Below are 12,802 nucleotides of genomic sequence, written 5' to 3'. Positions count from 1 at the left end.
CTTGTGCTGCAGCCCAGACCTACTGATTAGGAATCTTTGGGGCAGGAGATAAACTTTGGGTCACTATCCCAGTGTCTAAGGTGGGCAAAGGTATTGCTGATAGAAACTCTCCTACCTCTTTACTCCCCTGCACTGCTTTCTCCTTGAGTGTCAAGGCACACTTTCCAATTCCTATGAATAATTAACTTCTAGGAACAGCACAGATAATATTAAAAGCTTTTATTCCGATATTAAAAATTATACAGCCATAAGCCTACTCTTGTGGCCAGGTGCACTCATACTATATTCATGGTTGCTGATGCAGAACTGAATTTCATAGCTGGGAGTCTGCAGTCACTCATCTTTCAGAGTAGACTGCACTGGATGGTCCCCATGCACATAGACGTCCCAGCCATGCCAGATACTTGACCTTCAAGGTTTCGGATCTTAGGAGGGTCCTGAGGGTGGTTAGGTTGTGAGTTGTTTGGGAGGGCTCAGGACATCCTCCAGGATGGAAGTGCTTCCCTATTTGTATAACTGGTAGAGTACCAGAGTACCAGCTGAATATTCTCCTGTGTGTAAATAATAAAACAAAAGAATGAGATAAGAACACAGAGAGTTCACTAAGGTGTTCAGAATGTGCTCCATAAATTGAGCCTTTAAGTCTATCTTAGGAGTGAAAGCACAGACAGTTAGATGGTATCAGACGTTATGTACTATCTGTGTACTGTAAAAGTTTTGTTTCATCAGAACTGGGTTAAATAAAATTTCTTTTGCTCCTTTTAAGGGGTTGATAATCACCTTTATAGCAACCAAGTTATAGCACTTGTGTTAACAATCCTAACTGTATTCTTTGCATTTTTGAACTGATCAGAATATATTACTGATTTCCTCTAGAGTTTACCATTGGCACAGTTTCCTTGTACCTTAGGTCAGGTTGTTGTAACAAAATACCATAGACTGAGTGGCTTGCACAGCACTTTCTTTCTCACAGTTCTAGAGGCTGGAAGGCTGAGGTCAGGGTGCCAAGGGTGGTCTGATTCTGATGAGAATCCTTTCCCTGTCTTGCAGACAGTTGCAATATCTCTGTATCCTCCCACGGCAGAGAGATAGAGGAAGGACCAGGTTTCCTTCTTATAAAAACACTAATTTCACCAGAGAGTCTACCCTCATGACATCATCTATACCTAATTACCACTTAAAGGTCCCACCTTCTTATATTGGAAGTTTAATTGGGAGTTTGGGCTTCAATATATGAATTTTGGCAGGACACAAACATTCGGCCCATTGCAGAACCTTTACCCCTTAGTGTTTCTTTTCTATGAGACCTGAGTTTGGCAGAGACCCTAGAAATTAGGTACAGGAGGTCTCACTCACGCACTCTTCTGAGTCCTTGCTAGGACTCCTTGGGTCAGTGTCAAAATTCTGGGCATTCTTCAAAGCTCACTGATATTCCACACAGTTCTGGACTTATACTGGCCATTGACCTCAAGGGCAGCCAACATCCAGACCAGCGGAACATTTGTTAGCTCCTTCCTGCTTTCTCCACAGTCCTCCCTCTGAGCTTAACCAAATGTGATGATGGCTTTTTATGGACAGAAGACAGATTCAAATAAATACAAGCAGCCATGACAAATATCTTGTGAAATATTTCTTAGCACCAAGTCATAATGGATGTTATCTGGATCAATGTTTTCAACATTGTAATGTGCATGGGAATCACCTGGGAATAGTTAAAAGGCAGATTCTGACTGGATAAGTGAAGGGAGGGGCTGAGAGACTCTGCGGGTCCCAGGTCACTGTGGTCCCCAGACCTACTTTGAGTAGAAGGGACTAGATAATGAAAGGTTTGGGGATAGTCATGACTGATTGTTTCTATCTACTGAGTTTGGATTATATATTCCAAAAACTATATAACTTTTTAAGAGCTTTAAGAAACTTTTTAAGAGCTTTGCAACTTCTCATTATTTTTTCAGAGATAGCTTTTTAAAGCTACTTTGTAGTGTGCTTGCAAAATTTGCTGTGCAGGGTAAGATATGGAAAGACAAACCATAATGAGGTTAGATATTTTGCTTGATAAATCTAAGTTCAAATCTCAGAACCTCCTTAACAACCCGTGGGACCACACATCACCTCACCTGAGGAAACACTGAGTTCCCCAGGAGCCTCTGCCAGCAGACGCTACTTCCACGAGCCAGCCTGTGGTGAGAGGCTGGACCAAAATGCTGATTGCTTACTCAGAGCAGGAGACAGGAGATGGAGTGATAAAAGTGAACCTAAAATAAAAATTAAAAAGCACACTGAGAACACTATGTGAAATGAATGCTTGTAAAACTGTCTGCGGCAGGAAGAAGTAGAAGAGTTTTATTAGGTGATGAAAAAACACTATATACTTCATGTGAAAACATTCCAAGGTTGGGTCTTATGTAGTGTAAAAGAAGAATCTTACTAAGTAAGACTCAATTTAATCAGAGGAACATCAAAGAGCTATAATCCCATTTATACCTGCATTTGAAATTGGTTGTTCTCTCCTCTCTCTCTGTCTCTCTCTCTCTCTCACACACACACAACACAACACATTGCAATTCCTTAATAATCTTGATGCCTTGTTTTTGAAATGCTCAGGTGCTTGTTTTTCTGGTGGCAGAATCCCAAGAGGGCAGAGCAAGCCACCATTTATGGTTTTCAGATACACTTCTGTGTAAAGGGCTATAAATAATTCTACACTGCGTGAAGTGCTGTTTCTCCACTTAAGTGGAGTCAGGCTGCCTTCTGCTCACCTCCGTTTTGGTAGAGGAGCTAAATCACTTTCAATTAATTGAGCTTTGACCAGGAAGCAAGGCAGAGGATTTCAGGTGTGGTTAGAAATGCTGGGTTTTTTTTTTATTGGCTTGCCCTCCTTGGATGTCCCTGAGATCCCTTTTGAAGAGGAGGTTCTGTGGTCTCTGGGCCAGTCTGCCTGAGGCTCATGTCCGTACATGTGTCCCTGGGTGGCCAGCAAGGAAGAGGCAGTGGTTCGCTGGATGATCCGTCCTAGAGAGGATCACATACCCTTGCTGGTGCTTGAGAGGACTCGGGATTTGGAGAGATACCACGTCTCCAGTGTTATTACTGTCATTCAAAACTATGGTACAGCAGCCTGGATGGTAAGAAGGACTCAGGGAAGAAACCCCACCTCGACAAAACAACCCAGAGTGAGGGGAGCTGAGAACACAGAGACAGTGGCTCCCAACCCTTGCAGTACCTTAGAATTGGGGTGTGTATGTGTGGTTGTGGGGCGGAGGGTGGGGTGGATATTAGAAAAAACAGTAGTGTGCAGCCGCACCCCCTCTTTAGGGGTGGAACCTGTGCATTAAATATTGTCAAACGCCTGCCCCCCACCCCTAGTTTTGACCTGTTTAGAACAAAGGAGGGTTGGGCCTGGAAGATGGGGTATAGCGTGTGTGGCCAACAGAAGTCATGTGGGTAGTTGGGGAAAAGGAGCAGTTAGAGTCAGAGGGCTCAGCATTTTCTGGTGGGGAGGGCAGGAGAAGTGATGATGAGAAGGATATAAAATAATATGAGTTCATTTATAAGATGTTTTGGGTAAGCTTATCCCTTGGGCACAAGATGAGGGAAAAACACAATCTATATGATCAAAGTACCTGACGTGACTAAATATTTAGGTGACGATTCTTAACTTGTTCTAACTGCTTCTTCTAAAATCGGCAAAGGCCGGCTGGTTAGAAGAATGGAGGCGAGCCTATGGTTTTAATGACTTGTACCTCTCATCCACAGCCTGGCCTGGCCCTTGGGATGGTGGGGCAGATATTAGGGGTCTGCTACCCCTAACCTGTCAGTCTTCACACATTGCATCAGGACTGAACATATGGTCTGCATGGTATTGGCCATAACAAGGGCTTATTGGAATAAGAAAACTTGAAAGTGTATTTAAATTAAGAAAAATTTGTAGTCAATGAGGAATAACCCGATACAGTGCATTTGACCAGCGCTGTTCCCTACTCAGTCTTTCCTGCTCGAGGAGACAGTTAAATGTGGTAGTACACTTTTTTTTTTTTTTTAAATAATTCTGTTCAATACATCTTAAAGTTGAATGAAAGTAAAATTACCACGTATCTTCACTTGACAGATGGTCTAATTAGACTCTCCTGAACCAGCCTTTAATTTCCGGTCTTTTGCTTTCTGAATGAAGCACTGCCCATGTAACAGTGAATGCATCAAAAGGCTTTAATTTTCCTGCAGGGTTATTTTCTCAGGTGACTGATTATCCTTGATGTTCTTCTCAGCAGCAGGGGAGGGTCTGCTTACTGAGTTTTGAGGCCAGGGTGAACACTTTCCTTCCTGGATTTGGTCCGTTCGATCCTGTCTTGCCTTATTCTGTGCCAGTCCCGATGGACCATGAAACCGGTTATGCTTTGTGAACATTCCTTTCATCAGCCCGGGGACTTTAGGGAGTCTTCTCACTTAGGGCAAGAATTTGAGTGTGCCCTGAAGATGAAAAGAAATAGATTTACTTTACAAAGAATTTCTAAAATTATCTTTTTTACTCAAGCAAGGAAATGTAGTTTTGATATTCTGAAAATTCCTCTTTTTGTATTTCTTTTATTTTATTGTATTCCATTTTTTTTCTCTTCCTCACGATGAGCCCAAAGTTTAACAGTCATTATACATTGTTATCATTTTGTTTTTGTATTTCTAGGTATTAGGTTAAAATTACCAAAAGGTGTTCATCTTGGCGTCTCCACAGCAGTGATAATGACAAGGTGTTCATCTTGGCGTCTCCACAGCAGTGATAATGACAAGCTCGGGCTGTGCAGTTAGTATAGTCATGTTCCATTGTGATGGTAAGAAAACAGTTTTCTGTAGCAATCATAATCCCCAAATACAGGGCCGAGGATATAACTTACCATCAGTTAAGTGATGCAAAGGATATGAGCATCAGTGACAGGGATACATTTCGGATGGTGCTGGGAGAGTGGGGCTTTTCAGTGACACAGCCTGATTAAAGAGTATTGTCAGTTATCATATGGATTCACTCGTATGTGGAACATAAGGAACAGAGCAGAGGACCACAGGGGAAGGGAAGGTAAACTGAATGGGAAGAAATCAGAGAGGGAGACAAACCATGAGAGACTCTGGACTCTGGGAACCAAACTGAAGGTCACAGAAGGGAGTGGGGCGGAGGGATGCGGTGACCGGGTGATGGGTATTAAGGAGGGTATGTGTGGTGATGAGTATTGAGTTATATGCAACTAATGAATCACTGAACACTCCATCAAAAAAGAATCTTGTATTCTATGCCGGCTAATTGCACATAAAAAAGTAAAAATAAATAATAAATAAATAAATACTCTAAAAAAAAAAAAAGGACATTGTCAGAATGAGGATACCCGTCCTGCAGGCTCTTCTTTCCTTTACTATACACAGGTTCACCAAGCATATTCATCATGTGGTGCTGGGGAAACAAATGTGAAGACAAGGGTCCATATCCCAGGTTGGGGACAGGCATGTCAAGTGGCCATAGAATACCCAGAAGATGATCACTGCTTTGAGGGCGTCCAGAGGAGGCAGTAGCTGTTTGCCTTTCTGTTCTTTAAAAGTTTAAATCCACTTTAAGATGGATTTCTAAGGTTGGTTTGTATTGAATGGAAAGGAGAGGGATGAGGCAAAGTCATTCAACAGAACTAATTTTCCTTTTGGTTGTTCTACCACGTTGAGGAGAAACAGAGTTGTCGTGTAGTACTGGGACAGACTTGTGGTCTGCGGTGGGAGTGAACTCCACAGTGGGTAGGTGGACACAGGCTTCCGGATGGATGTTGTCTTCCTGAGTAGCTCTTGTTTCCATGGCAGTCAGTGAAACTGCCTGGAGACAGAGTATAAGATGCATACAATTGGTCTAAATGTCAAAATAGTCATTAAGCAATGAATCTTGACCTCTTACAAGCAATTTGCAAGAAATGAGCTCATTGTTCAAATTATGTACTTGCCCTTGAACCTGCTGATTAGAATAATTCTTCTCTAAAGCACATTATTTCAGAAAATCATAATGTAAGAAATGGTGTTATTTGAAAGAAGTCCTCAAATTATTTTGATTTTGCACTGCTATCAGTAAAATGCATTTAAGTAAATCCCAACGTTTATTCAGAAATATGCACATTGATAAACAATATGTGTATATTTATTTTTATAAATAAATTTAGCATATGACAGAAACTTATAAATTATATACCTGTCCAATTTTATTCATACATGTTTTAAAACATATATAAAATGTAAATTTTAAAAGAATAGAAAACAAATAGAAATGAGTTCTAACATGTCCTTTATACAACCTGAAAACTACTTTGGAAACATTCCCCACTCAGGACTCCAGTCAAGAACACTGTACAGAGTGGAGAGAACAGAACTTGTTTTAAATACTTGGGCATTTGGGTCTCCTTTCTTCTGTATGTCATTCTAAATGCATCAATGGATTATTAAAAAAGCAATGAATAATTGGTCATTAAAGGAATCCATATGCAAATATAGAAGTATTTATTAAGTGAAGGAATAATGAGTGAATTTGAGTGCACTGAGGCGCTCACACTCATCTCTGTCATCAGTGTGATTTTAGCAAAGGAACTTAGTTTCTGACATGACTTTTATTTATTAACAGAAGAGGACAGTAATCCTTACAGAACATCATGCTTAACATAGTAAAATGGGTAGAAAATATGTTCATCTTTGGACAAGATATATCTAAAGACTTGTGCTTCCTATTTTATCATCTTCTTCAGATAACATGAAAACCCTCTTCATACTGAAGTTGCTGTTCAGAAGCAGGAAAGGAGAAATACAGCTTCTGTTTTTTGGAAACTCAGTTCAAATTTCCTCTAGATGTCAGTATTACATAGAGAAATAAAAATACAATGACCTGTGGCAATGAATAAAGACCTCCTTACATTATTTAAGTGGTAAAACATATGTGATATATAATTGACAAAGAAAAAAAACAGCCTCTTTTGGAAGCTGGTTTCTTATATTCTTCAGAATCGACAGCTTCTCCTGTTGGTCAGCTCCCATTGCTCTACCGTAAGAATGTTCACAAAACTCCTAAAACGTTGCCACTAGTACCTGGATGACCTTAGAGGCAAAGGCTCATCAGTTTGGCACTCCATGGAGTCTTACCTCCAAATTCTCCATTTTACCTATTTTGATGAACTGAAATTGATTGATACATACCTGTTTTCTTTATCAAGTCCATCTATGTTCATCTTATCCAGAATAAATCCAGAAGCACAAAGCCTACCCACCAAGAATTTTCATTTCAAAAAAGAAACACTGAAAAACAAAATTGTACAGTATCTTAAACACAATTTGTTAGACTCTCTTATTTGGCTAATTTGACTTGTTTTCCAAGTTGGACTTGAATTCTCTCTCTCTTGCCTTTCTTCTATGTTAATTCTAATTGTTTGGTAAATATTTATTTCTTCACTCTACTAACTTGTTTCCATTTTATACCCTTCTCTCTCTCTCTTTCTCTGTTTTTTTTAGATTCTTATTTATTTATTTGACAGAGTGAGAGAGAGATCACAAGTAGGCAGAGCAGCAAGCTGGCAGAGAGAGGGGGAAGCAGGCAAAGACAAAAGGACTCTAAGCTTCCTGCTGAGCTTAGAGTCCTATGTGGGGCTCTATCTCAGGACCCCGAGATCATGACCTAAGAGGAAGGCAGTGGCTCAACCCACTGAGCCACCCAGGTGCCTCTATACCCTTCTCTCTTAATCTTCCTTCTTATCTCCTGTGATACTGGCTGTGCGATAGATACTCAGTAAATACTAACAACACACCTTCCCTGTAATTTATTTTTTTTTCTGAGTGACAGTACAGTGTAATAGTTAAAAGCACAAAATGAAGAAGACAGCTGACTAATAATCCTGGCTCGACCATTTCTGAACTGCATAATCCTTGGAATTTACCTGATTTCATTATAAAATGTGGCTAATAATATCTATCCCAAAGGGTTCACCATTGGGTTCACCAAAGGGTTGCTATGAGGATCAACTGACATGCTTAGAAATGTGCCCCGTATGTAGATAGTGCTTAGTGTATATTAGCCACATCAACATTGACATCATCACCACCATCACCCTCTTCCTCATCTTCATCACCACCACCAGCATCATCCCTGTCACCACCACCATCATCATCATCACCACCACCTCCATCATTATCACCACCATTGTCATCATCATCACTATCATCACCACCATCATCGCTATATCGTAGTCACTGGGCTAAGTGCCAGAGATTCAAAGATGAACCAGTCTTCCTGCCCATTTAAGCAAGGCCTACAGGCTAGTGGGAAATTAATGGAAAAAATATTTAAAAGTGTTGTCGGTGATGCTGGGGTGGGTGGATATGCTGCACACAGAGGGAAGAGCAGCTGGCTTTGCCTGAAGAACTTGAAGAACATTTGTCCTGCACTTTTACTTAGAAGAGGAAGTTACAAACTCTGAGGATATAATCTCTAATTCGGTTTTCCACAGATTTACTAAACCTACCACCTTTGTGTTTCAATGTCTCTATCTGAAGCTATGAGGCTGCCCCTTGGATTATTAAAAGTACATCAGCAGTCTGTCTTGATGCCTCTGAGCTGCACTTACATGGAGTTTCATGCTTGCAAGTCACCCTAAGGCAGATTTTACTCTCTCTTCGAAGAAAAGAAACTGATTCTTTGGACATCCACACAATTTAATTAATTTATAGTGCAAAACTTTGGAATTTATGATAACTTGGGTGGATTGGGCTAATGTTTATATTTTATGTGGTATTTAAGAAAAGTTGGCTAAGCCAATTCAGAGAAGCCAGAACTATGAGAAGGATGTTTATCTGCCTAGGAAAAGGGTCATCTGTTCTAAGCCATGTGAAAGCTCATTTACAGTGGCTTACTTTATTTAGTCTCCTACTTTTTGGTTTACAAAATCTTAGTCACATAGATCCTCTCATTTTTATCTGATTTATATGTGAACCATATCAAGACAATATAACCAGAGGTCAGAGGTGATGATACATTATCAATATCCTTTAATCCATTCATGAAGATGGGCCTTCTTTTACAAACAATGCCAGAGTTTAACAGAATTTCTTTTAGAGCAATGAGATCATTTGTTTTCAAATATTGTAGTCTATACAGTTTCATCAATTCAGACTGTCCCCTAACTTACTATTAATTCTAGTGTTTTGTTTTGTTTGTTTTTTTTGAATCATGCAATACAGTGGTTTTAAATCTGGGATGATTTTACCCCCAGGGGACACTTAGCAATTTCTGGAGACATTTTGGATATTAGAACTGGGAGGGAAGTTACCATTGTTTTCTGGTGGGTAGAAGACAGAGATGCTACAAAATGTTCTATAATGCTCATGACATTTTCCACAACAAAGAATTACCCACACCATGTGTCAGTAGTGCTGAGGTTGAGAAACACTGATGTAATTAATAAGTGACTTCAATTATTCAATTGTGTATCCACAGGCTAAGGAGAAGTCATGGCCACAGCTTGGCCTGAAGGAAACAGCCCCTGTCAAAGACAAAAGGACATCGGCCCTCACAGGTAACATCTTTAGAAGACTAGAGATTTATGCATAAAAAAAGCTCTGGTATAAAAGTCCTGTTGTCATTGTTCTTATTCAGAAGGAATTACGTGTTCATAAAGCTCTGTGTTGGGAGAAGCGCTGTTTGAATAACTTTATTTGATTGGCTTTGGGTCCTACTAGTTACAAACTAAAAACTCTTTGGGAACCCAAATGTCAGTCAATTGGTCATGTTCACATCTACTTTGCTTTTCCAAAGCGTATATCTTCTGATAAAGAGAAACCTGAATAGAAATGCCATTATGTGAAGCCGAAATTATACTGATCACATGCGTCCTCCATTAAAATATTTTGTGGCTTTTAGAGAGATCTTCCCAGAAGAATCAGCCCTCCTCTGAGAAAGAAAAGGTTAATAAACTCAATGAGAAAAATTCTGAGAAGACCAATGCCTCTTTAGTTCAGAGAAGTTTTGCCACGTTTCTTACTGAAAGACCACAAGACAAGGTAGAAGATTTTGCTCTAAGAAGTTCCATAGAGCCAGGAGAAAATAAAGACACAAGAGACATTTCAAGCACACAGAGACTGAGCAGACAAGAAAACAGTAGTGCTGGAAATGATAAGCAAGCCATCGTGGATAAAAATGAACGTCCAGTGTTCAAAGGAGAGAAAAATGGGCTTCATTCTAAGGAAGATACTAGTGGAAAAGAAGTTGAGATGAAAGGAGGATCAGCAATTGCAAATGAAACAGTGTTGGACAAGTGTTCAGATAAAAAGCAGTGTGTTGGTAAAACTAACAGTGATCAATTCTGGGAAAGGTAGGCTTTAAACCATTGCTCGCCTACAGCTGACGTCTTTGGTAGACTTATGTGCCGTTGCAATTTAAGGCCATACCAAAAGGAGAACTGAAGTGAGTTTTTAAAGCAACGGTTTAGAAACTAGTTTCCCAGCTGGTGTGGGTTTCTCTTGGCCCTGTTTCTTGCCATTACTTTTTCTTCTTGCCTGTGATATTTTCAGGCATTTTTACTGTTTTCTTCTACTAACTGATAGATAAAGATAATGACTATTATCAATCAATATTTTTAAAAATATTTTATTTATTTATTTGACAGACAGAGATCACAAGTAGGCAGAGAGGCAGGCAGAGAGAGAGTGGGAAGAAGGCTCCCCGTTGAGCAGAGAGCCCAATGCGGGGCTTGATCCCAGGATCCTGGGATCATGACCTGAGCCAAAGGTAGAGGCTTTAACCCACTGAGCCACCCAGGCGCCCCGAATCAGTATTTTTAAAGAGATTAAGACGTTCTTATTTTTAGCAATATAAAGCACATCCTTCCTAAGATCAAGAATTGAATAATGAGATCAGATTTATCCATGAGTTAAGAAACTAATTCTTAACTTATGCCTGATAAATTGGCTATTTTCCGAGGTTATTGTAAGGATTGAGTAAGAAGTAGATTATAGAAGGACTCTTCCTCAACTGCAAAGTTTCACATATAAGTTCAGGTAATTATGTAGCCAATCACAATCAATTACTCTATATTGTGATGGGCCACAGAATGTATCTGGAACAGAGTATCCAAATACCTGTGTGTTTTTTAGGGAATTAAGATATAATTTTTATTTCACTTATAAATAATGTATTTGAAAGCTAATCATGGAGAAGCCTAATTTTTAAAGAATTAAACGTAAAAACCAATATTTATTATGAAAGTCCATCATTGCGAGGATGTGCTTGGTAAGGTAAGGAGCTGTTAAAAAACTGAAGTTAGTTCAATTCTTTCATCAATGAAGGTTTACTTTCCCTGCTGTTTATATTCAGAGAGATGATTACTTCCCTTAGTATACTTAATTTAGTCATCTGTCTCTTCTATAAGAAAAGGAAGTGAAAAAAATGAAGATCGAATTATCTAGGTATCATAAAATGACTCCTTTGGTAAAGATTCCGTGGAATAACTTGGGGTCATAATGAGGTCATCAGGGGAGTCCCTGGGATCCAAGTCATCTACACCTGTTCTTGGGCTCCTTCATTTGACAGGGAAACATACTGCTCCATTTCATCCCAAATGCCGAACCAGCCCACTCTATCATGAAGCTTCACCAAACCACCATGTTCAGCAAGCTTTAGCGCTAACACCTTTGACCGGCTGAAAGTTATCTCCTTGAAACGTTGAGAGCTGCAGCTGGATTTTATTTTCCAGGTGTATCAGCAATGTAAAAGCCATTTCCTCATCCCGAATCCTGGAAAACTCCGCACTAGTGCCCACTTTCCAGAACGCTGAGATAGCAGAACCCACTGGCAGCAGCAAGCGGAGGGTGATGGAGGAGTGCTTCACCAAAGAGGACAACAAAAAGTGCAGAATAGATGTAGCGAGCCCAGGTGAAGGACACGCATTTAGGACACAGGAAACTGGACAAGCCCAGGGGGGCTTACAAGGCAAACCCCTGGAGTCCACTGGAACTAAGATCTCCAGACAGCAAGATCTGGTGGCTCTACTGGGTAGGAAATGGCTTTTGTTTCAGTCTTTTAGAACTTCTTAATCTTTTCCAGCAAACATTTCCAACTGAATTCCACCTAGCCTAACAGCCTGAAGGAGGCACAATGCCAACTGATGCCATTGGTGTATGTAAAAAAATCACCCTTCCCCCCTTTTTTTGTCTGAAGAGATGAATGCCACCAAGAGAATTCTTGCATGACTTCTTTCGTTTTCAGCATATTTATGGTGTAAGAGATGAATGGCTATATCAAATTAGATTCCCGGAGACTTCTAGTATCTGAATTTTTAAAAATATTAGCACTTGGCAGAGTTCCTAGCACAAGATAAGTGCTCCAGAATTACACGTTGAATACATTTAAAGTTCTGAAACCAAAGTTATTATCAACTCACCTCCCCTTGTATCCTTGTATGCATGTAAGAAGCTGAATGCAATAGATGCTTAAATATGGAATAAATGGGGAAATGAATAGGCTCATGGAATGCAAACCATGGAAAAATTAAAAGAACGCTGGAAGAATATTACTGAGTTTGTGCTTTAGAACTGATCATGTCGTGGACTAGAGTTAGAACACTTAGACTTGAGGGTGGGAAGCAGGAGAAATTTGAGAGCTGTAGCATATGTACTTAGCCAGTTTTATTGGTGGTTTTATTTCCAGACAGGAAAATTTCATCTTTGTGCCTTAAAAGTGTCTTAAATAAACTCTAAAATATTTTGGAAAGTAATATAGAATAATAGCCAACATTTCAATGACATAAGAATC

At 39.8% G+C, this 12,802-nt stretch overlaps 1 protein-coding gene across 3 annotated transcripts in view; it reads left to right on the top strand.

Annotated features, from left to right (window-relative positions):
* MYLK4 (myosin light chain kinase family member 4) overlaps window positions 1-12,802 on the top strand; it is an 80,939-nt gene that overhangs the window by 45,001 nt on the left and 23,136 nt on the right. The window contains exons 2-5 of one of the 3 annotated variants that reach the window (XM_059179109.1): window positions 4,679-4,823; window positions 9,491-9,569; window positions 9,914-10,364; window positions 11,745-12,043. In XM_059179109.1, the coding sequence (XP_059035092.1) occupies window positions 4,821-4,823; window positions 9,491-9,569; window positions 9,914-10,364; window positions 11,745-12,043 (832 nt within the window). In that variant the 5' untranslated portion in view covers window positions 4,679-4,820. The remainder of the gene's footprint in view (window positions 1-4,678; window positions 4,824-9,490; window positions 9,570-9,913; window positions 10,365-11,744; window positions 12,044-12,802) is intronic. The other 2 variants (XM_059179108.1, XM_059179110.1) reach the window with 2 other exon arrangements.

Source organism: Mustela lutreola, chromosome 6 (assembly GCF_030435805.1).
Source record: "Mustela lutreola isolate mMusLut2 chromosome 6, mMusLut2.pri, whole genome shotgun sequence".
In the NCBI taxonomy this organism is placed as follows: domain Eukaryota; kingdom Metazoa; phylum Chordata; class Mammalia; order Carnivora; family Mustelidae; genus Mustela; species Mustela lutreola.
Note: the sequence above shows the minus strand (reverse complement) of the source record. Positions and strands in the feature narration are given on the sequence as shown.